Consider the following 23,874-nt stretch of genomic DNA (forward strand, 5'->3'; position numbering starts at 1 on the left):
CAGCCTGGAAACTTGAGGAAGTGAAGCCACAGCTGCCGGGCCCTGAGGCAAGTCACTTTCCCTAGGACTTTGTTTCTCCAGCTTACAAACAGGGAGGCCAAAGAGGCTAAGCGAGCTCCAAGGTCCTCCCCCGCCACCTTTACAGTCACAAGCCAGCTGCCAGCAGGCCAGGCCCACTTCACTTCCTTCCCCCGACTCCACACTCCACGTCTCTCTGGCTCTGCCTTCCCAATGGCAGTCTGTGTCCACGGAAGGGGGAAGCAAAGGCCAGAGAGCAGTCATTTTGATTTTGTTTTATTTTGCATTTCATATATTATCCAGTTTCACATTCTCACAGGATCAGCAATGACAACAGCCGCCTCATCTCCCAAGTCTGAAATGGCCAGACGGTCACAGCTGCGGCTGACGGTAAAGCACTGATATGCTCAAAACAAAAAACATTGCACAGTGTTTCCTTCATTTCATTTTCTTAAACAAATGCCTGACGCAAAGGCGTACTGCTGAAGAATGGAAACCCTTTTCTTCTTCATGCCTCAAACTAAACATTAAACTTATCTGACAGGGCGAACGAGGTCACTTTAATAATTAATGGTACACACATGAAAAATCCTTTATGATGCATAAATATTTTGTTACACAGGGTACAAAAATACTTCTCACGTTTTGGTTGTTTCGAGGTTTAGAAAGAATGAGGAGCAGTGGCAGGCCGGGTGCGCTGTGGAGAGGTGAACAGAACGGGCAGAGAGGGCTTTCTTACAACTGTTGGCCCATCCGAGAAGACAGGAGCGGAGGAGCCCAGTGTGAAATGAAAAAGCAAACCCCATCTATCTGTTGGGTGGAGGTGGGAGCCGAGCCTGGAAGCATGTGGGGCCACGGGGCTTGGGCCTCCCTGAAGTGGGGTGGGTGTAGGGGTGGGGTGAGGAGAGAGGGGCCAGGCAGGATGAACCACTGGGAGCCAGGACCTGTTGCTATGGTGACAGTGTGAGAACAAACTGTACACTCACATATACACAAGTGGAAGTGTCTTAATTCATGCCAGAAAACATGCAAAATTAAATGCCTCGCTTCCTCAAGGGGGAGCTACAGAAGCAAGTTTGGGCGGGAGGTCAGGCCTGGCCAGGTCCCAGTGAGGTCTCCGAGCTGGATCTGGGTGCCCCAGAGAGAAGGTCCCCAAATCCTCCTGGGAGGCATTGGAGAAAGGCTTGAGGGTGCAGAACAAGATGAGGAAAAGGAGGGAGGGGAACAGGAAGCAGTCCACTGAGTCAGGCTTAGGATTCACAGTCTCTGGAGGGCAGCAGCAGCTCTGCACAGGCCGCCCAGGGGCAGTGGGAACTCAGGGTGCCTGTCCCGGCACCACCACAGATTCCCAGAACCACCTCCCTGGTGACCAGACCTGGAGGAAGGGAGAGAGGCGGCCGTGAGCAGAGGCGTGGGACTAGAGCTAAAGCCAGGCCTGCTCTGGGCTCCGCTAAGCTCTTGAGACCCGGGCAGAGGGAGGAACCACGGCCCTGCAGGGAGCCGGAGTCTAGAACACTTGTCCTGGGCCTCTGGGGCCAACACTTACTGAAGAACTAACAGAACTGACGGTACTTCCATCCTTGCTGGGTGGTGTCAGAGGAAGGGTACCAGCGCACCTGCAAGAGAAGCCAGTGTCAGGAGCCAGCTGTGCATCCCTTCCCTCAACAGGAAGCCCGGTAACCATGGCTGTCGGTATCTCTGTTGGAGTCCTGGTTCTGTCACTGACTGGCTGGCAGACATCGGGCCAGTTACTCACCTTTAAGCATCAGTTTCTCTATCCGGGGAGTGCATTGCCTGATGTGCTTCCTCTGCAGGACACAGGTTCCAGCGAAAGAAGGTCACGTAGGCGTCTCATACCCCAATAAGCCCAATCCAAATGGGCCACTATACTGGCAGGAGCCCTGGCAGCTGAGGGCAGTGGTGTCAGCAACCCACCCTTCCCCTTTACTGACACAGCACGGAATTACTAATTCCACGGAGAAGGAGGAAGAGAATGAGCCTCATACATTTTTGTTTAACTTCTTTGGGTCTCAGTGTCCTCATCTAGCTATAGGACAGAAATGATGAAGACACGGGTGGTTGTGAGGATCAGGTAAGACAGGATGCAAAGATACAGTAAGGCCAGGTGCAGTAGCACACACTTGTAATCCCAACACTTTGGGAAGCTGAGGTGGGAGGATCACATGGGCTCAGGAGTTCAAGACCAGCCTGGGCAACGTAGTGAGACACTGTCACTATTAAAACAAGGCCAGGCGCAGTGGCTCATGCCTGTAATCCCAGCACTTTGGGAGGCCAAGGCAGGCGGACCACCTGAGGTCAGGAGTTCGAGACCAGCCTGACCAATATGGAGAAACCCAATCTCTACTAAAAATACAAAATCAGGCCAGGCGCAGTGGTTCACGCCTGTAATCCCAGCACTTCGGGAGGCTGAGGTGGGCGGATCATGAGGTCAGGAGATCAAGACCACCCTGGATAACACAGTGAAACCCCGTCTCTACTAAAAATACAAAAAAATTAGCCAGGCGTGGTGGTGGGCGCCTGAAGTCCCAGCTATTTGGAAGGCTGAGGTAGGAGAATGGCGTGAACCCGGGACATGGAGGTTGTAGCAAGCTGAGATTGCACCACTGCACTCCAGCCTGGGCGACAGAGTAAGCCTCCGTCTCGAAAAACAACAACAACAACAAAAAATACAAAATTAGCCGGGCATGGTGGTGCATGCCTGTAATCCCAGCTACTCGGGAGGCTGAGGCAGGACAATCGCTTGAATCTGGGAGGCAGAGGTTGTGGCGAGCCGAGATCACACCACTGCACTCCCGCCTGGGCAATAAGGGCAAAACTCCGTCTCAAAAAAAAAAAAAAAAAAAAAAAAACCCAACGTCCGTGTGGACCCCAAGGGGTAAGGACTCTCTAACATCTGTCCATCTGTCCTGATTCTTCTGAGAAGCCATGGATGAGACCCGCTGAGGCTCCCCTATTTTGACCTTTGCCCCCGCTGTGCCATGCCCTCCATCACAAGCCTCTAAGTCTAGAGGTCTATAATGTCAGGCAGGTGGCAGCTATCTGAGCTCATCCTCACCAGTGCCTGGAAGCTGCCTAAACCCCGGCACTTGCCAGAAGGCCCCACAGAGCAAGTAGCTCCAAAGCTGGGTTCCCAGAGACTGGTCAAGAAAATGACACGTTCCCTCCTCCCCGTGGGCCAGTCATCTGGAAGGCAAGTATGCTGACTGCCAAGACCGCAGGGAAGGCCACCTGCCCCAGTTATGCACGGTGAAGCATGTCTGTCCCAGCCTGACCCAAGACAGGGAGAAGGAGGTGGGGGTGGGAGGACAGGACAACACAGGACCTTCAGTTGGGGTTGGGGGATGAGCATCCAGGGAGGGGAGCTGGAGTCCCCTCAGGAAGGGAAGGGGCAGCACATGAGCATGTGGTAGGAAAGGAGTAGAAGCTGGGTCTGCAGACAGCTCCCTTAAGGTTGGAGCAGGCAGACCCAGTTACCCACTTGGCTGCTGGGAACTCCTGCTTCCTGGGTAAGCCATGCCAGGCCATCTGGGGGCTGATGGAAGCTTCCTAAGAACCTGTTCCTATCCCCGCCAAATTCTAGGTGCCGTTGTGTACACCGCAGAATTCCAGCCACCACATCCTCCCAGGAGCTCGGCAGGAAGTTAAGACGCCTGGCTGGACACTAGCACTTATTCCACAAGAGAAGGACACACGAGGAAACCAGCAATGCTGCTACCAGAGAAGCCGGCGGCTGGCACCAGCTCAGGCAGCCTCTTAGTGGGCCCTGACCACCGCCCTTCATGTAGCCTCCAGCTGGCACAGCCCTACAGCAAGGAAGTCTCTGATGGGCTGGGTGTCCCACAGGGCCGGACAAGGGGAGAACATGGATGACAGAGTGGAAAGAGCTCAGGAGGCCTGCAACCCACCTGCTTTCACCACTGGGAAGCAGAGGCCTCTGAATGACTGCTTAAGGCCGCCCTCAGCAAATCTGCTGGATCCTGCCCTACACTCTCGCTACAAGGTGCTTGGACTCCTACTTCCCAAGCAGCGACTTTCCCTCCAGCTTGAGGGACTCCTTGGGGAAAAAGTAGAGGAAAGCTCCCATATTTGGGCCTGGGACAGCTGTGCCACTGAAGCAGACAGAATGCATTTAGAAGGGCTGCTTTTCCACTTCCTTTTCCACAGACCAGTGGCCTGGGTCCTCTAGAAGCCACACAGTCCCTTCCTAGAGCTCTTCTTTCTGCTCCAGCTCCGAACAGGAGACCTGCGGGGGACCATGCCAGCAAGACAGGGCGCCCACAGTGTCCTTTCAGGGCCTCCAGTTGTGCCCAGGGGGAGAGGCGGCTCCTGAGAGTCCACCCCACAGGCTCCGAGAGGGCTGCTTCAAAACAAAGAGCGGAGGATGCAAACTCAGCCCTCTCTCAGATCCTGGGACTGACCAGTTGAGAAGATGCACCAGAAAGCAAGAAACGGGATGAACCTACATAAGAATAAATATAAGGCCAGGCGCGACGGCTCATGCCTGTAATACCAGCACTCTAGGAGGCAGAGGCGGGCGGATCTCTTGAGCCTTGAGACCAGCATGGCCAATATGAGGAAACCCCGTCTCTGCAAAAAATACAAGAATTAGCTGGGCTTAGTAGCACACACCTGTAATCCCAGCAATTCAGGAGGCTGAGGCAGGAGGATCGTGCTTGAGCCCAGGAGGCAGAGGTTGCAAAGAGCGAAGATCATGTCACTGCACTCTAGCCTGGGCAATGGAGTGAGACCCTGTCCCAAAAAAATAACTAAAAAAAGAAAAAGAAAAAAAAGGTATAAACAACCAAAACTATGGAAGCCTCACTCATCCAAAATTAAAACAACATTTAACCCAGATTGGTAAGTCTACACTTTGATCTTGTCATAGTTCTAGGAATTTATCATAAAGAAAACAAAACAATGGCCGGGCACGGTGGCTCATGCCTGTAATCCCAGCACTTTGGGAGGCCGAGGCAGGCAGATCACCTGAGATCGGGAGTTCAAGACCAGCCTGATCAACATGGAGAAACTCCGTCCCTACTAAAACTACAAAATTAGCCGGGTGTGGTGGCACATGCCTGTAATCCCAGCTACTAGGGAGGCTGAGGCAGGAGAATTGCTTGAACCTGGGAGGCAAAGGTTGCGGTGAGTCGAGATAGTGCCATTGCACTCTAACCTGGGCAACAAGAGTGAAACTCCGTCTCAAAAAAAAGAAAAAAAAAGAAAAGAAAAAGAAAAAAAAGAAAACAAAACAGAAGAGGTGCCCAGAGAAATACGCACAAGGATATCCATTGTTGTATAGCTATCAGTAAGCAAAAACTGTACAAACCAACTTACCATCTACAGGGAGCTGCACACATTCGTACAATGGTGTACTAGCCAGGTATCCAAAATGCAGAGCCACACTTACTAATATTTTTTTTAAGTCCTAATATTTAAGGTTTTTTTTGTTTTTTGTTTTTTTTTTTGAAACAGAGTCTTGCTCTGTCACCTAGGCTGGAGTGCAGTGGCACTATCTTGGCTCACTGCAACCGCTGCCTCCTGGGTTCAAGCGATTCTTCTGCCTCAGCCTCCCGAGTAGCTAGGATTACAGGTGCCCGCCACCACGCCCAGCTAATATTTGTATTTTTGTAGAGACAGGGTTTCACCTTGTTGGCCAGGCTGGTCTTGACCTCCTGACCTCAGGTGATCTGCCCACCTCAGCCTCCCAAAGTACTGGGATTCCAGGTGTGAGCCACTGTGCCTGGCGCTAATATTTAAGTTTTTAAAAGATTAAATATGTATTATAGTTTTTCTAAGATTCATACCTATAGATTTACTTACACACCTGCTCCAAACTACCTACCAAATTGAAGAATTAAAAGTACAGGTTTTCTGGGGATTGGATGATAAGCCAAAGGGAAGAGAACAAAACTGCCTTTTTTTTCCCATAAATGCAGATATGCTAATACAATAATAGCTATTGCTCATGAAGCACTTCCACTGTGACCGATGCTGTTCTAGGTAGATATCATATACTAAGTTCATTTAATCCTCATAAAAACCCTATGAAGTAGATGCTATTATCATCTCCATTATACAGATAAGAAAAATAGAGGCAAGGGAGTTTATGTAACCTTAAGGTCACTGGTAAATGGATGAACCAGTTTAAGGGGGAGAAAAAGCCATGGAAGACCCACATAACCTCAGTTTGGAATGGAAAATAAAATCCAGTCTGGGAGGACCCTGGGATGCAATAAGACACTGAGAACCCCTGCTTTTTTTAGGCCACCATCTTTCTATGCTGAACCCCACTGGGCCTGCCATCCACAGTTGCTTTTGTGCCTCACCCTCTTAAAGGGGAAGATTCCATCAAGAGGGTTAGAAGGCCAGGCAAGGTGGCCTCCTGCCAAGACAGAGCAGGACCAAACAACCTCCAGGACCCCTCCTGCAGGTCTGGTCTCCACAGCCACATAGCTGTGGGCTCAGGCTGGGCTACTGGCAAAGGGCATGCAGCTGGGGTAGATAACAGAGGTACTTGTTCTCATCCCCTTGTCTTTTAGCTGCTGCCTTCTCCTGAAGTCACCTCCTTGCCCCCAGGCACAGAAAAACTCAGTCCTATTGGTCCTTTGGGTTCAGAACAATCCACTCAAGATCAACAGTGCCCATACTTCCTTTATTTAGTTATTTATTTTTATTTATTCATTTTTTTGAGATGGAGTCTCACTCTGTCGCCCAGGCTGGAGTACAGTGGCACCATCTCGGCTCACTGCAAGCTCCACCTCCCAGGTTCACGCCATTCTCCTGCCTCAGCCTCCTGAGTAGCTGGGACTATAGGCGCCCGCCACCATGCCCGGCTAATTTTTTGTATTTTTAGTAGAGACAGGGTTTCACCGTGTTAGCCAGGATGGTCTCAATCTCCTGACCTCGTGATCCGCCCTCCTCGGCCTCCCTAAGTGCTGGGATTACAGGCACGAGCCACCACGCCCAGCCCATATTTCCTTTATTTAGACACTATTATCCCCCATCTCTGGGGCAGCACTGTCAGGGGGCAAGCAGTGGGGCTGTTGGAAGGAAAATAATAAAATGTTCTTAGTCAGCAAACAGTAAAACCACCCGTTTTACTACTGAGGAAATGGCTGCCCAGAGAGTCTGAGTAGCAAGGACAGAACTAATGACTCCCTGGTCTAATCTCTTCCCATTAGCCCGCCTCCCCAAAAATGCCACTGTCCTTTGGGGTGGGTGGCCTGTATCCCAGTCCCTGTCCAAGGAAGGTCAGAAGGCAGGAACTCAGGCACAAAGAGGCCTCCAGCCTCCAAGAGGACCCAAGGGGACCCAGACAATAATGATATTATATAACAATGACGACCATCTGCACTTGCACAGCACTCCCTCCATGCCATCATGTGACTCCACGCCATCATGTGAATAACACACCTATCAAGTAGGCATTATCATCACCATTTTACAGAAACAGAGACGGTGGGTAACGTGCCCTACGTCCCACAGCTGTTGAGAACCAGGATTTAGGCCAGAGTTGGACAGCTGCAGAGTGTGGACGGGGTGGGAGAAAACTGGGAGGGAAGCCAACAGGAGGAAGGAAGCCCTATGGTGTGGAGCTCAGGGCGAGAGAGCAGTGCCACCCCCAGTTGGCTGGGAAGAGGTGCCCTCTCTGATTCATTTGACAAACTCATTGTCCCTGGCTCCCAACCTCTGTCACAGCCTAGCAACTCAGAGGATGGGGCAGAACCTCTCCACCTGATCTGGTCTATCCCTCTCATTTTACAGATGGGGACACAGAGGCCCAGAGGTGAGGATCATGTAGCTAACTGGTGCCAAAGCTGGGATCAGAGATGAGGAGCCCAGTGAGGTGGGAGCCTGTGATTCCTTTCAGTGACTCCCAGGGCCTTATAGTTAAACATCCTCTTGACCTGAAGCATCAAGTCACTGCCCAGGTCAGGGTAGACAGGATGGGCTTCCCTGCTGCCCGCTCTCTTCCAGCCACAGAACCCAGTTTGCAGTAAATACCCAACAATTCCCTCCAGGGGAAGGTCTTTACCACCTTCCTTATTCTCTGATCAATTTTTGAGCTATTTGTGGTGCTCAGCTGGGGAAGAGTGCCAAGGTTAACCACAATTCTCCCCTCAGTACAACTGAATGTTGTGGAGCCAGGGAGCACTCCCCTGCTGGGGAAAACAGTTTGCTAGGGTAGCGGCCCCTTTCTGCTTTGGAACTGGACAAACCCAGGTGTCACTAAGCCCCTGGAAGAGCCTGAAAATGGACGTGCACACAGCTCTCGGGCAGAGCACCCGACTCTTCCCGCCTCAGCTCTGGCTCCTGTGAACCCTCCTTTCTGGCTTCTCCTGCTTTCCTTCCTCATCCCCTCCTGCTCCCCAGCCAGGTCCCAGCAACCTGGATTCTCTCCTTCGCAGCAGCACAGCACACCCTGGCCAGGCAGCTCTTCCTGGGGATCAGCGCTCATCAGCTGGCTGGTCAGAGGTTGAGATGGGCTCAAAAGTGCCCCCCAGCCCCTTCCTGTGGCTGCCTGGCCACATCCTGTCATTGCCACTGTGAGGCACCCCCCTGCTCCCCGACACACAGTGGGAAGAGACCTCCCCTGCAGTGTGCTCCAGTGACCTGCACTTGTGGCCGAATCAGACAAGAGGAAGTGCCTGCATGGCCAGGGGAGAGCCTGACCCCCTGCCTGCCCATTGGGCACCCAGCCCAGTACCCCACACAGAGCCTTCCTAGCCCTGCTCTAATAGCCCCGACTCTCCCCAGAAGCATTCACTCTCTGTTTCCTGCCCAGCACAGGTTCACAGTGAACGGTGGCCAGACTTCATGGAAGCGAGAGCCAACACTCAGTGAGCTCTCAAGGTGCTCCAGGTTACATCCTAGCACTCACTAGTCACTTCGTCTTGACATCTAACTTTCATAACAACCCTAAGGCAGATTATCCAAGCATTCCCATTTTTCACATGACTAAAAACAAAAAACAAAAAAGATTTGAGGCACAGCAATCTGTAAGAGCTTGATAAAAGAGACAGGAAAGGGCAGAGGCAGATGGTCTGGCTCCAGAGATCATACCCAGGTTAGGACTGGAGTCATAGTCCCATCACCATGGGAGGACACAGTCGGTGGCTGGGCAGGAGTGCTCAGGGCTGGGGAACCGCAGCTGGGCTGCCTGGCATCCTCCACGGGAACTCGTGGGTTATCTTGTCCCTCCCCATCAGATCCTAAACCCAAGGGCAGGGACAAATAGGTCTGGGCTTTCAAACCATCAAGGAAGACAAGAGTTCTGCTGCAGCTCTGGGACAGCATCGGCCAAGTGGCCAGGCACATGCAAAGTTTGGCCAGCTAAGAGCCCTCGTTCTTCGCCCTCCCCAACCTGAAGGGGCTTACCTGAGCGTGGAGGGCGGCAGCAGCGGCAGTGGCAGCTGGATAGGTGAACGCAGCGTGGGAGATGGCTGGGGCCAGCTCTGTGGTGTACAAAGGGTAGGGGGCCCAGGCCTCTGGGGATGCAGGGATCAGAGCAGCCCCCATCAGGTCATCTACAACAGGAGACAACGGCCTCCACCATCAGAACACTCGCCTCCCCTTCCAAACAGAGAAGGCGACCCAGCACTATGGTTGAGCCATATGCCCCACACTGAGGCCAGACCACCCCCAACCACCAAGGACTCCGAGACCAGGCAAGGAAGCCACATTAAATTGGCCTGTCATGGTGTGCATCCTCCTGTTTTCAGGCAGGCCTCAGCCCGTCTTAAATGAAAAATCAAAGAAGGTTTCAGGGAAGCTGGAAGCCCTGGCAGCTCAGAAGCTCTAGGAAGGCTGCAGGGGAGGGAGGAAAACCAGGTGTTTCAAAAATGGTTGGCCATGGACACAAAAAGCCTCCTGGAAAAGGGGCTTCCCTCTGCAAGAGTCTGCAAGTCTGCCCCGAATACAACTCCATGAGGGCCTGTCAGCTCAGAGTGCCACTCACAGGGGTCTCGTGCGACGAAGTGTGCTCCTAGGGCGGGGTGCACGTTGCTGGGATTTGGGGTTGCCATTAGCTTGCTCTTGGCCATCTTGGTGTTGGCTTTGGCAAACTCTAGCCTCAGGGTCTGTGGATTCTCGGGATCAAAACGAATACCCTACATGGGTAGAGAAAAGAAGAGAAAGGCTTACTCTGGAAGACCCAGGGTGTTAATGGCAGAGAGTAGAGAAGAGTCCCGTAAACAAGCTCGCCTGGAAGACTTGCCCACACAGTGGCTGAGGCAGAGGAAAGGCAGCTCAGGCCTTAAGTAATGGCCTTTGGCACAGTTTCGCCAAGGACTCTGCCCAGGGATGGCTGGGAAATAAGATACATCTGCACACCCACTGCCTAAGAGGGCTGTGGGTCAGAGAAGACCCATTCTCCACCTACTCACGTTCAGCGCATTCTTGGCCGCTTCTGCTCCTGCCCGGCTGTCAAAGATCACAAAACCAACAGGCTAGTAGGAAAAAAAGAGAACACCCTTATATCTCTCCCAGCATTCCACCTCTCCCTCCAAAATAACAACAAAAAAGAGTATCACCTATGTGGAAACAGTATTTGCCCTGCTGATGAGAATACAAAAGGAAAAAAAGCCCCCCAAAACTCCAGCCCACGTCCTCCCTATGTTCAGCGGAATAGCAGCTTAACGTCCACCAAAAGTCAAGTCTCCCTCCCCAGGAATATCCTGTGGGAAATGATGCCAACGGAGCTTAATTCCACCGAATTAAACATTGCCCTTTTAGTAAAAGTATTGTTTTTAATGCATGCAGATAACTAAAAGTCAGTCCCAGTGTTTTCCCCAGCAAGAAAGGAGACACCAATGTATCAAGGGCACGGGAAGACTCCGTTTCTATCAAGGAGCAATAGGTTGAAAACTGCTCCAACTTCATTTTCCCAAGAATCAGTCTAGACCCCAAACCACCCCCGAAGGCTAGCAGGCCCGGGCCTCCTTGTATCAAAGGCTAGAGCTCAATCACGCCATTGCACTCCAGCCTGGGCAACAAGAGCAAAACTCCGTCTCAAAACAAAAAAAAAAAAAAACCAGAGCTCAGCTAACTGCTCTACTATCCTCAGCCAGCCGGGTTCCCAGATTCCTAAGAAACAGACGGGGAGGACCAGGAGCTGGCTGGGCTCAGATGGCCAGTAAAGGGACAGTGGGACCTACAGAGGCTGCTCTGTGAGAAACGGGACAACAGGGAGCAAGTCTCTACCGCCAGATGCCTCTAGATTAGGGAAAGGTTAACAGGCCCCTGTTCGAAGCTCAGCAATCAGTCTGGGCTGGAAGGAAGAAAACCCTAGGAGAGAAATTACCTGTCTCGCGGTGAGCTTGATCAGGGACCCTTCATACCCCTGCGGAGAGAGGCGGCTGTTACCGCGGAAAGTCAGAAGCATGTGTTGTGCTAACCCAGCGCTGCCACCTCATCAGTCCCCGCTTTCCCCAGGGCTCCCCTGAATCATTCTCGCACCCTTCTCCCTGTCAACATCAACCCACCCTGACCTCCACCACTGCCAAGCGTCCACCGCCCTGCATTCTGAATCACACGGTCTGGCACATGGGGTGGGCATAAGGCGGCAGCACTCATCACTTCAGACAGAAATTCCCATTTGCTCCACTAACTAGTAACCCGATAGCACAGACCTTACCTTTTAAGTTTTCTCATCTGCAAACTGAAAAGGCTACATTGAATCTCAAAGATTCTTTATATAACCACATATATTTAAAGATTCTTACTGTTAGCTGGGCACCATGGCTCACACCTGTAATCCCAGCACTTTGGGAGGCCGAGGCGGGCAGATCACAAGGTCAAGAGATCCAGACCATCATGGCCAACATGGTGAAACCTCATCTCTACTAAATATACAAAAACTAGCTAGGCATGGTGGAGGGTGCCTGTAGTCCCAGCTACTCGGGAGGCAGAGGCAGGAGAATCGCTTGAACCCGGGAGGCGGAGGTTGCAGTGAGCCAAGATCACGCCACTGCACTCCAGCTTGGGCGACGGAGCGAGACTCTGTCTCAAAACAAAACAAAACAAAAAAAAGGCCAAGCGCCGTGGCTCACGCCTGTAATCCCAGCAATTTGGGAGACTAAGGCAGGTGGATCACGAGGTCAGGAGCTCAAGACCAGCCTGACCAACATGGTGAAACCCCATCTTTACTAAAAACACAAATATTAGCCGGGCATAATGGTGCGTGCCTGTAATCCCAGCTCGGGAGGCTGAGGCAGGAGAACTGCTTGAACCCAGGAGGCAGAGGTTGCAGTGAGCTGAGATCACGCCACTGCACCCTAGCCTGGGCAACACAGCAAGACTCTGTCTCAAGGGGAAAAAAAAAAAAATTTTTTACTGTCTCCATTTAACTGGCGAGCAAACAGGCTCAGAAGGCAGCACGTGAATTCGCAGAACCAGGACAGAGGGCTGGACCTGCCCCCACAGCTTCTGCCACACCTTCCCACATCACCCTGCTGCCTAGCCCGACCCTGTTGCTTCTCCAGGGTCCCAGGCTCCACCTGGGGGTGGCCAGGTCCTGACTCACCTTGAACGGCCGGAAGAGCAAGTAGAGTTCTCTGGGTTTAATGTCCACAGGGAGGCCGCTGACAAACAGTGTCCGGACCTGGGGACAGAGACCAGTGATCAGGGCCAGGCTGCCCAAGACGGACAGGGATGACAACAGCTCTTCCTTCAGGCCGGCCACTGGAATTCTTCTAGAGTTTAGAGGAATTCAGCCTTTCCTGGGCCTCTTTGGACACCCAAGGCAAATTAACATTATTTCACAGCACTGAATTTCCCAAAGCCCTTTTCTTTCTCTGGGTACATCCCAGAGGCATCATACAGAGTCTGCCAGATGCCTCTGCACACAGACTGAGTCTGCTGGTGAACAGAGGCAAAAAGAAAGCCCTGTTCGATAAAGGTACAAATCCAGCCCAGCACGCCCTTTTTTCTTTTTTGAGACGGAATCTTACTCTGTCGCCCAGGCTAAACGGCAGTGGCATGATCTCAGCTCACTACAACCTCCACCTCCTGGGTTCAAGAGATTCTCCTGCCTCAGCCTCCTGAGTAGCTGGGATTACAGGGGTACACCACCACACCATGCTAATCAGTATGCCTTTTCAAACCAAAGCCTCCTCTAAGAATCTGAAGACCCAGCACTTTGGGAGGCCGATAGACGGGCGGATCACGAGGTCAGGAGATCGAGACCATCCTGGCTAACACGGTGAAACCCCGTCTCTACTAAAAAATGCAAAAAATTAGCCGGGCGTGGCGGCGGGTGCCTGTAGTCCCAGCTACTCGGGAGGCTGAGGCAGGAGAATGGCGTGAACCCGGGAGGCGGAGCTTGCAGTGAACCGAGATCGCGCCATTGGACTCCAGCCTGGGCGACAGAGCGAGACTCCGTCTCAAAAAAAAAAAAAAAAAAAAAAAAAACTGAAGAAAGCTGCAGTGCCTGACCCCCAAAAAATGTACATGTAAAAATGTATCTTTTTTTTAATCCATTGCACCACTGGCCCTTCAGACAAAAAAGTATCTATTTTCTAGATGATACCCATGGCCTTCTGGTAGGGAGGCTCTAGTCTAGTTGAGGGGAGGAGCGAAGATGTAAAGGAAACAGAGTCCCATGCCCACTATGCCCCGCAGTGATTTCGGCAGAGGTCCTGGCACTTTCTCATCCATCTCCTGCTCCTACACAAGATGTGGGGCCTTCAATGTCAAGAAACACCTTATACTCCTGTCTCTCTCCCTGCTCTTAGCATGGTGATGGTACTAAATGTTGACTGAACAGGGTAATGGGTAAAGAGTCAAAACCATTACGCTGAGTTTTGAAGAACACGCCAAGATCTTGCCGGCTTCAGGTGAAGCATTTGATGCTGTGAGGTTTTGTTTTGTTTTTTTTTTGAGATGGCGTTTCACTCTGTCACCCGGACTGGAGTGCAGTTGCGCCATCTCGGCTCACTGCAACCTCTGCCTCCTGGGTTCAAGCAATTCTCCTGCCTCAGCCTCCCATGTAGCTGGGATTACACGCATGCACCACCATGCCCAGCTAATTCTTTGTATTTTTAGTAGAGACAGGGTTTCACCATGTTGGCCACGCTGGTCTCGAACTCCTGACCTCAAGTGATCCACCCACCTCGACCTCCCAAAGTGCTGAGATGACAGGAGTGAGCCACCACGCCCAGCAGATGCTGTGAGTTTTGAGCACTGCCCCCAACATAGTTACAAGCCAGGTCTAAACACCAGGTGTCCATCCTGTGGCTGTAGCCACTGCTGCTATTTAAATGCTGCTGGCACTGGATGCTAAACTAGCAAGCCTTGATCAGCCAAAAATTGTGATGGGGGAGGGGAGATTTTCCATAGCTTAGATCCATTAAAAACATTTTTTGAAACTGTGGCTTCCTGAATAATGAAAAATGTGAACAAGCAGAGCATCCCTACACGCTTGACTTCTGCTCTGGGCCACATCTCCTCCTGCGAAGCCAAGCACAGGTCTTCTGAACTGGCCACTGCAGATTTTAGAAGTTCACATGTCTCACCCCATCATGCAGCCATTCTTGAAAGCATTTAGTTGCCCTACAGTGGGTCACATCTCCTTCTTGAGAGGTACCAAAGAACTTGCTCCGTGCTCTAGTGATGGCCCGCTGACCCCAGACAGCAGCCTTTCTGAGACGATGGCTTTTATCAGTGGCTTGTATCAGGGAGCTGGAGCAGTGTTAGGCCAAACTGCACCCAATGCACCCAGAGAACTCAACAGAGCCAAGAATGTCAAAGGAAACCAGCCAGGATAGCTGCCGGTTACTGGTGTCACCACTCCCACCCACACAAGAATGACTCTCAGCCATGGTGAAGAGAAACTTCTTCCCTCATGTGAGCTTTTGCCAAGCCCATCCAGCAGAATCTCAGGCCGCTTGGGATGCATCTTATCCCCTGGGACACGTCTTTCCCTCAGCAGAGGCACCACTATACCAGCCTCTGTGCCTGGGCTTGGGGTGATGGCACCTCACACCTCACAGCCCTGGCAGCTCATGTCCCACGGAGACACCACTATTATCCTGCCTTGTTGTTGGCAGTATTTGGAGGTCCAGACAGCCGAGGCTCCAGGATGGGCCAAACCGAGCTCCCACTCCAAGCCCAGCAGGCCTCTCTGCCTTTGATGTAAGGGCCTCGAGTTGTGCGTGTGAATTCTCAAGCGGAAATGACTTGCCCAAGGTCACATGGCTTATTCTTTAAAGGCAGCAGACCTGGAACTCAAAACCCAGGCCTCGGCCAGGTGCAGTGGCTCATGCCTGTAATCCTAGCACTTTGGGAGCCTGGGGCGGGCGGATCACTTGAGGTCAAGAGTTTGAGACCAGCCTGGCTGACGTGGTAAAACCCCATCTCTACTAAAAATGCAAAAAATTAGCCACGTGTGGTGGCCCATCCCTGCAGTCCCAGCTACTTGGGAGGCTGAGGCAAGAGAATCACTAGAACCCAGGAGGCAGAGTTTGCAGTGAGCCAAGATCGCGCCACTGTACTCCAGCCTGGGAAACAGAGTGAGATTCCATCTCAAAAAAAAAAAAAAAAAAAAAGGCCGGGCATGGTGGCTTACACCTGTAATCCCAGCACTTTGGGAGGCTGAGGTGGGCGGATCACCAGAGGTTGGGAGTTCAAGACCAGTCTGACCAACTTGGAGAAACCCGTGTCTACTAAAAAATACAAAAATAGCCGGATGTGGTGGCACATGCCTATAATCCCAGCTACAAGGGAGGCTGAGGTAGGAGAATTCCTTGAACCCAGGAGGCGAAGGTTACAGTGAGCCGAGATCGCACGACTGCTCTCCAGCCTGGGCAACAAGAGCAAAACTCCATCTCAAAAAAAAAAAAAAAAAAAAAAAAAACCAAAACCCAAGTCTTCCTACTACACGCCCAGCCTGGCAGAGGTGATGGGTGCGGGGAAAGGATGACAGGACCTGAGCACCAAGCCCTCTGGATGGCTCAGGGTCGGCCCACAACACCTCACCCCCAGAGGATGGGCCAAGAGTGCAGTCGCCAGTGCCCTGATGGAGGGACCTAGATCAGCACCACTCCCTTCTCTCCTCCCCTTCCTCCCCAGGAAAGCAGGACATGATTTGGGTCAAAGACCCAGACCAGAGCAGACCCACAGAAACCTCTGCTTCAGCTCTCCCCAGGGGTCACACATTTCACCCGGGCTAATTTTAAATCCTCCCTCAAATGCCTCCCTTCTGGCCAGACCTCCCCAGAGGCCTCTTAAATAGCAAGTTCTCAGCACAGAGTTTCCTGCTTGAGGTGGGGTGGGGTGAGTGTAGGGGCTGTTTCCCGGCTCAAGACTCGTTTCCAGGATTCCCTCTGGGCCCGATGACCCTTTTCCTCAGGGTTCCATCTTTCAGGTTCTATAGAGTCCAAAAGGCTACCCCACAGCTCCCATCCTGTCCCTGGTCACCTCTCAGGTGATCAAGGCAGTCACGGATGAGCTGGTGGGCCCCTGTCTGCCTGAGCACAGATGCTCTGTGGGGAGCAAGCTGGGTCACAGCAAACACCTGCCTTGGTTCCTACTCGATTCCAGCCACCCCAGCAGATGACATCTCAAAGCCCACCCCCTTGTACAGACAGGGAAACTGAGACCCAGAAAGACTCAGTAATTTGTCAATGGCACACAGCTAAGTTCACGGAGGAGCAGGGCTCCTGAGACTAGGCACCCTGACTCTGCTGTTTGTGAGGGCACGGGGAGCGGCACAGGGCAGCCTCATCAGCCTCATGGGTGGGTAAGTGCTGCCATCCGTCCACTCAGTATGACACTTGTTTAGGACGACAGCCACACCAGAGTGAGGAGGGCAGAAAAAGGGGAAACTGGCAAACCAGGAGCAGGGAAAGCGTGGGCTCTGCAGGCTGACCAGCCACACGAGGGGAGGACAAGAGGTTCCAAAGCCGCCCAACAACTGCTTCCATCAAGCCTGCCCAGCCCGTCCACCCCAGGGCCCTGACAAGCGTCCACAAAGCTGCCTGCACTGCCCCCTCGGCTCACCCCTTCCTCACTCCTTAACTAAAGGTATCCAGCCTTCAGGTCTTTCTGGCGTCCTCAGCTCCCCTTTCCTTCCTCTGAAGTCCCACAGTGGCCATTAGGACCCCTCGCCTTATAGTTCCCAGCAGTCTGAGGTATCCCTCACCTTGACTACAGAAAGCTAGGGCAGGAACCAAGCCTCAAAACATTTCCATCTCCCAATGTCCCTAGAGTCAGGTCTAAGCACTGGAGACCTCCCCCATCTCTACACACCTCAGTTCCTGCAGAGAAGAAACTCACAGCCAGAGACCCAATGTGATCCAGCATAGCAGAACGATACCATAAATGGCAGAGAGGGCCTGGCACGGTGGCTCACGCCTATAATCCCAGCACTTTGGGAGGCCGAGGAGGGCAGATCACTTGCGGTCAGGAGCTTGAGACCAGCCTGGCCAACATGATGAAACCCCATCTCTACTAAAAATATGAAGTTAGCTGGGTGTGGTGGCGCACACCTGTAGTCCCAGCTACTTGGGAGGCTGAGGCACGAGAATCCCTTGAACCCAGGAGGTGGAGGTTGCAGTGAGCCAAGATCATGCCATTGTACTCCAGCCTGGGCAGCAGAGCGAGACCCTGTCTCAAAAAAAAAAAAAAAAAATGGCAAAGAGAACAGACCTCAGTTACACTGCAGTTTGCTTCCTAGCTTCATGCTTGGCCTGAGGAAGCCACTTCATCTTTCCGAATCTCAGTTTCTTATTTTTATTTATTTATTTATTTATTTATTTTTTGAGATGGAGTCTCACTCTGTTGCCCAGGCTGGAGTGCAGTGGCACAAACTCTGCTCACTGCAACCTCCGCCCTCTGGGTTCAAGTGATTCTCCTGCCTCAGCCTCCCAAGTAACTGGGATTACAGGTGCCTACCACCATGCCTAGCTTTTTTTTTTTTTTTTTAGTAGAGACAGGGTTCCACCATGTTGGCCAGGCTGGTCTCCTCACCTCAAGGAGTTCCTTAAGGTCAGGCTGGTCTCACCTCACCTCAAGGAGTTCCTTGAGGTCAGGAACTCCTGACCTTGGCCTCCCAAAGTACTGGGATGATTTATAGGTGTGAGCCACCATGTCTGGCCTCTTTTTTTTTTTTTTTTTGGAAATGGAGTCTCAGTCTGTCCCCCAGGCTAGAGTACAGTGGTGCTATCATAGCTCATTGCAGCATCAAACTTCTAGGCTCAAGAGATCTTCCTGCCTCCGCCTCCAGAGTATCTGGGACTATAGGTGTGCACCATAATGCCTGGCTAGCTTTTCCATTTTTGTAGAGATGAGGTCTCACTATGTTGCCTGGGCTGGTTTTGAACTCCTGGGCTTAGGGAATCCTTCTGCTCCGGCCTCACCAAAAGTGTTGGGATTACAGGTATGAGACACCATGCCTGGCCTTAGTTTCTTTATCTTCACAACACAAACACCATCTACCTCCAAGACTGAGAGCTCACTTTACTCTCTCCATTACTTGTGACAGCAATAAAATGCTGGCTTCATTTAGGGCTCCTGCATTTACCTGCACAAGGACCTTCCTCATCAAGTGCCATGAGTCACTTATTAAGGTTGTCTACTGAAGCTGGATTGGGTCCAGGTCAGACTGAAGCTGGGAATGTGGGTGAGATGTCCTAAGGTGGTCACTAGAGTCTTTAGTTTTTCTCTTCCCCAGGGGAGGTAATGTCCGAAATACAAGACACACCACGGAGATCAGCTAGTTCAACCCCTTCATTTTATAGATGGGGAAACTGAAGCCAAAAACAAGGTGACAAGGCAAGCTGACGGCACAGCCAGGATCCTTCAGCAATGGCAGGAACAGAGACATGCAGTTACTTCTCCAAGGTCCAGCCAACTAGTCTTGTGTCTCAGGCCAGTACTGGGAACCACCGTGGTACCTATGTCAGGCTAACAGGGCCTGACATTCAGGAAAACAGGCTGGATGCTCCAACCTGGGCAATATAGTAAGGCCCTATCCCCCCAAAAAAATCAGCCAGGCGTGCTGGAAGGCACCTGAAGTCTGAGCAACTCAGGAGGTTCAGGAGTGGGAGCATCGCTTGAGCCCAGGAATTCGCAGCTGCAGTGAGTCATGATCGCAACACTTGCATTCCAGCCTAGGCAACAGAGCAAGGCTCTACCTCTAAAAAATAAAAATAAAAACTAAAATAAAAGGTTAGATGCAGCCAAGGATTCAGGCACCAACAGCTAGTTGATGACAAGAAGGAAAGCTCAACCAAAGAACTCATGTCCTGCCTATTGGGTTTAACTCATAGTAAACTCATGGGTTTATTACAAGAATTCAACACATACACAAAATGTTTTAAAGCATTTGAAGAGTGCATGGGGTGGTTCTCACAATCTCAGGCTGCTGGAAGGCACCAAACACATTCATGTGGGCCCTTCTCCTTCCATACTCTCATCCCTTCTGCAGAAGCATCCAGCAACTCAAAATGTGAAGAGCAACCATGGCCCTTCCAAAAAATCACCCTTATGGGAAGTAAGAGCAGAAATGCTGGGAGCACAGTCAGGTCCTCAGCACAGCTGGAAGGTACGCCTGTAGTCAGATGGAGCAGGTATGGGGGAGACCTGGGGAACGGATGGAAGATGATCCTGAGAACTCAGTCAAAGATACTTGTTGAGGAACAATCCTTCTGGTGGAACCTGCTGCAAGCAACAATATAGGCAAAGAACGTGGCCAGGGTTGAGTACCCATACAGAATACCACACACGTGGCTGTGTGGCTCTCATGACCCACCGGAGCAGACCCAGCCCTGCTGGACGTCCCAGTCAGTGCCAGGCCTACCTAGGGGAACTGACCAACTTTTGGCACAACTGTGTATCTGCCCAGCAAAGCTTTGGGGGCACCCAGAGCTGCTCTTTTCTGAAGCAAGTCTTGCTGCTTGTCTTCCCTCTAGAGTCACAGGAAGTACCAGTGAGTGGGCTGTCACTCACTGGCACTTCCTGGAGTCCTCTAGGTCTTTGTTGCCAATTGTTTATAAGCCTGACTCCTTTGGGGAGAAGGGCCTGTGTGTTGTGTTCTTGAGCTCTTTCCCTCCAGCCAGTGCTAGACCTAGGGTGCCTAGGAGCTACCTATATTTATTTTTAAATAAAAATTAAACGTTTATTTTTATTTTTATTTATTTTTTTTGAGATGAGGCATCACTGTGTGGTCTAGGCTGGTCTTGAACTCCTGGGCTCAAGTGATCCTCCCGCCTCAGCCTCCCAAAGTGCTGGAATTATAGGTGTGAGCCAACTCACCCATCCTGAGCCACCTCTTGACCTCTCCCCACCTCCCTGGGAGGCCCCTCAGTCTCACTCTCAGCTCCAGCATCATAACTCAGTCCTGGGTCCTGGGGAAGGGGAGAGCAGCACCTGGGTGGCACAAGAAGTAGAGCTCCCCATCCTCAGCCTTGTTTCTGGAGGCCCCTGGAATGGGGAATCCCCTTCCAGTAGCAATAGGTCTAGAAGGAGCTTCTGGACCATGCTGTCTAATCCCACCACGACGGAGGAGCCTGCCCAGGCTGCGCAGGTCACCCAGCCCTCTCCTTCAGGAAGGTGTGAGCTGCAAACTGACATCCAAATGTTCTTCCTCCACAGCCCTCTCCAGCCCAGAGGTTAAGGGGTCATTTTTTAGAGAAGAGAAGTAGGAAGATGGGGCTCCAACAAACCCATTCCCATCTACATGTCGGTGATGTTCTTCCTTCAGACAAACTGACATTTGTTTCAGTATCTTCAGAAAAGACCAAATTAAACAACCCTTCAGGAGCAAAGTATCAGAAGCACCCAAGACACCAGCACAAATGCAGGCTTGTGTGGAAAGGGACTCAGCCTGTTTCTTTTTTCTTTTTTTAATTATTTTTTAATTTTTTTGAGATGGAGTCTTGCTGTCACCCAGGCTGGAGTGCAGTGGCACCATCTCAGCTCACTGCAACCTCTACTTCCCGTGTTCAATCGACTCTCCTGCCTCAGTCTCCCGAGTAGCTATGACTACAGGATTGTGCCACCACGCCTGGCCAATTTTTGCATTTTTAGTAGAGACGGGTTTTTGCCATGTTGGCCAGGATGGTCTTGAACTCCTGACCTCAAGTGATCCGCCCACCTTGGCCTCCCAAAGTGCTGGGATTACAGGCGTGAGCCACCACGCCTGGCCTACTCGGCCTGTTTCTATCAGCTCAGGTAGTTGTCTCTCTTGGCCCTGGACACTGCCATAGGCAGACCTGGCATTCAAGCTGCTGCCACAAAAGGCCAGTGACCCGGACAGCAGATGCTTAGGGTCCGTCCTCCCAGGGCACACACAGGGCCCAGCTCACACGGGGGTCCGGCAGGAATAGGGAACAGGCTGGTGGGGGAGAAGGAGGGGCCAAAGCAGCTGAGCAAAGCCTCCATGAAGAGCAGGACTGGGACGCCAGGTTGGCCAGGAGTCACGACCATGGGGACCCTACACTTGGTGAGAAGTGGCTGCGGCCTGGCCACTCACCAGAAGCACGTCCCTCTCTGCAAGGGGAAGGACAAGCCCGACGCTGAGGGATCCAGCTTCTCAGATACTGTGACCATGAGGACAAGCTCCATAAGTGCTGGCTTTTATTAGCAATGTAAAAGGAAAAGGCAAACACTGCTTTCAAAAACAGTGATAGGCTCAGGGATATTAAAATTAAAGTCTCTTATGCTTTAAGTCTAGGGGACAAATCCCAGCCTTAGAATAGCCACGAAAGGACCACAGACACCAGGAACCACCACCTAAAAAACAGATCCTTCTCCGGATCACCTGAGGTCAGGAATTCTAGACCAGCCTGGCCAACATGGTGAAACCCCGTTCCCACTAAAAATACAAAAATCAGCCGGGCATGGTAGCGCACGCCTGTAATCCCAGCTACTCGGGAAGTTGAGGCAGGACAATCACTTGAACCCAGGAGACGGAGGTTGCAGTGAGCCGAGAGCACACCACTGCCCTCCAGCTTGGGCAAAAAGAGTAAACTCCATCTCAAAAAAAAAAGAAAGAAAACAGACCCTTCTCCACCAAGGACACTGAGGCAAGAAACCACTGGAACCACTCCCCAATCTTCCCCACCTACAGACAACCCACCAACCCACCAGGAACTGTCACCCCTCAAGGCCATCTCTGGCCTTCTGTAATTTCCTGCTTCACAGTATTGGGACTTGGATAGAAGACACCCCAGGAAAATCTCACTGCAGGCAATAGAAATATCCTACAAAAAAAAAAAAAAATGACTTTTGCAGCAACCCTTTAGCATCTCTAAAAGTTAGAATTCAGTCTGGAAAGGAAGAATTGTTTCAACTGCCCACTCACAACGTTCAAGTAATGAATGCGCGTGCTTCAGAAGTCCCCTACCCACTGCTTTGAGTGAGCTCTCCTGGTGTCATCTGGATGGAAAACACTACTTTGGGAAGGGGGTCAGAAGAGGAGGGAAATCCAAAAAGGGAAAAATGAGCCTCTTATAAGCCCCTCCCACATCCTTCCCCAACTCCCAGCCCTCAGCAGCAACCCAAATACAGAACATCTGAGCTGGAAGAAACCTTATTTTTAGACAAGGAAACCAGGGCCTAGGGGTCGAGCCAGTTGCTCGCAGTTACCGAGCATGTCAGAAACAGCCTGTGTCCCCAAGTGCCCAGCTCACGAGTGAATGCTCTTTTGCAGACCTTGATCTCACACCAACCCACTCAGACCCAGTGGGGCCAGCCCAAGCTACCCAGGAACAAGTGACCTTCAGTTTTTTTTGTTTTTTTTTTTTTTTTGAGACAGGATCTTGCTCTGTTTGTTCAGGCTGGAGTGCAGTGGCACAAACATGGCTCACTGCAGCCTTGATCTCCTGGACTCAAGCGATCCTCTTGCCTCAATCTCCTGAGTAACTGGGACCACAGGTGCATACCACAAAGCCCAGCTAATTTTTTTTTTTTTTTGAGATAGAGTCTCACTCTGTCGCCCAGGCTGCAGTGCAATGGCATGATCTTGGCTCACTGCAATCTCCACCTCCGCCTCCTGGGTTCAAGTGATTCTCCTGCCTCAGCCTCCCAAATAGCTGGGATTACAGGCACCCACCACCATGCCCAACTAATTTTTGTAGTTTTAGTAGAGATGGGGTTCCACCATGTTGGCCAAGCTGGCCTCAAACTGCTGACCTCAAGTGATCCATTCGCCTCAGCCTCCAAAAGTGCTGGGATTACAAGCATGAGCCTCTGTACCCAGCCCCCGGCTAATTTTTTAAGTTCGTGTAGAGTTGGGGTCTCACCATGTTGCCCAAGCTGATCTCGAATTCTTGGGCTCAAGCGACCCTCCTGCAATCCCAAAGTGACTCATGCCTATAGTCCCAAAGTGCTGGGATTACAGGCGTGAGTCACTGCACCTGGCCTGGTCTTCGGCTCATGAGCACAGAGGACAGACACAGTATCTTGCAAAAGGTTGGGGTAGGTGTGATGGTGGCGGTGGCAGGGGAGTGGGGGGTGGTCCCCTGGATGATGCCATGGTGAGTCCTTCATGGTTACAGGCCAACGACAAGACTGAATGACAGACTGCCAACTCCCACAGCTGAGTGTGAGTGGCCTTGTGCCCCACTAGCTGCAGGGAGGTTGGGGGTGGGTGGCTGGAGCAGGGCCCAGCCATCCCTACCAGCCCAGACCACAGAGCACATGAGCTGCAGCCTACATTTCTAAGTTTACGGCTTTCCTGTTATAAAGACACTGAACAGGTTTTTAGAATTTGCTGCCATCATCGTCACACCCAGATCCGATCTGGCTCCCCCAAGGGAAAGAGACCCCATTGAGAACCAGGACACTGCACTCAGGGTCCAGCTCAGAAGACACCCGCTGACAAGACTTCAAACA

General features: G+C 51.8%; 1 protein-coding gene across 2 annotated transcripts; it reads right to left on the bottom strand.

The window, feature by feature from the left end:
- Window positions 1-278: 278 nt before the first annotated feature.
- Window positions 279-22,429, bottom strand: RBPMS2 (RNA binding protein, mRNA processing factor 2). Of its 2 annotated transcripts, XM_025390340.1 has the most exons (8): window positions 22,343-22,429; window positions 12,563-12,640; window positions 11,342-11,380; window positions 10,425-10,487; window positions 9,998-10,148; window positions 9,418-9,566; window positions 1,565-1,634; window positions 279-1,393 (listed from the first exon to the last, which is right to left on the bottom strand). In XM_025390340.1, the coding sequence occupies exons 5-7, from the start codon at window positions 10,080-10,082 to the stop codon at window positions 1,572-1,574; spliced, it is 297 nt and encodes a 98-aa protein (XP_025246125.1). In that variant the 5' UTR covers window positions 10,083-10,148; window positions 10,425-10,487; window positions 11,342-11,380; window positions 12,563-12,640; window positions 22,343-22,429; the 3' UTR covers window positions 279-1,393; window positions 1,565-1,571. The 2 variants fall into 2 exon arrangements, with proteins under 2 accessions (XP_025246125.1, XP_025246126.1); XM_025390341.1 differs by lacking the exons at window positions 12,563-12,640; window positions 22,343-22,429 and having other exon boundaries at window positions 10,421-10,487; window positions 11,342-11,378.
- Window positions 22,430-23,874: the final 1,445 nt, after the last annotated feature.

This window comes from Theropithecus gelada, chromosome 7a (genome assembly GCF_003255815.1).
Source record: "Theropithecus gelada isolate Dixy chromosome 7a, Tgel_1.0, whole genome shotgun sequence".
NCBI classification, from domain to species: domain Eukaryota; kingdom Metazoa; phylum Chordata; class Mammalia; order Primates; family Cercopithecidae; genus Theropithecus; species Theropithecus gelada.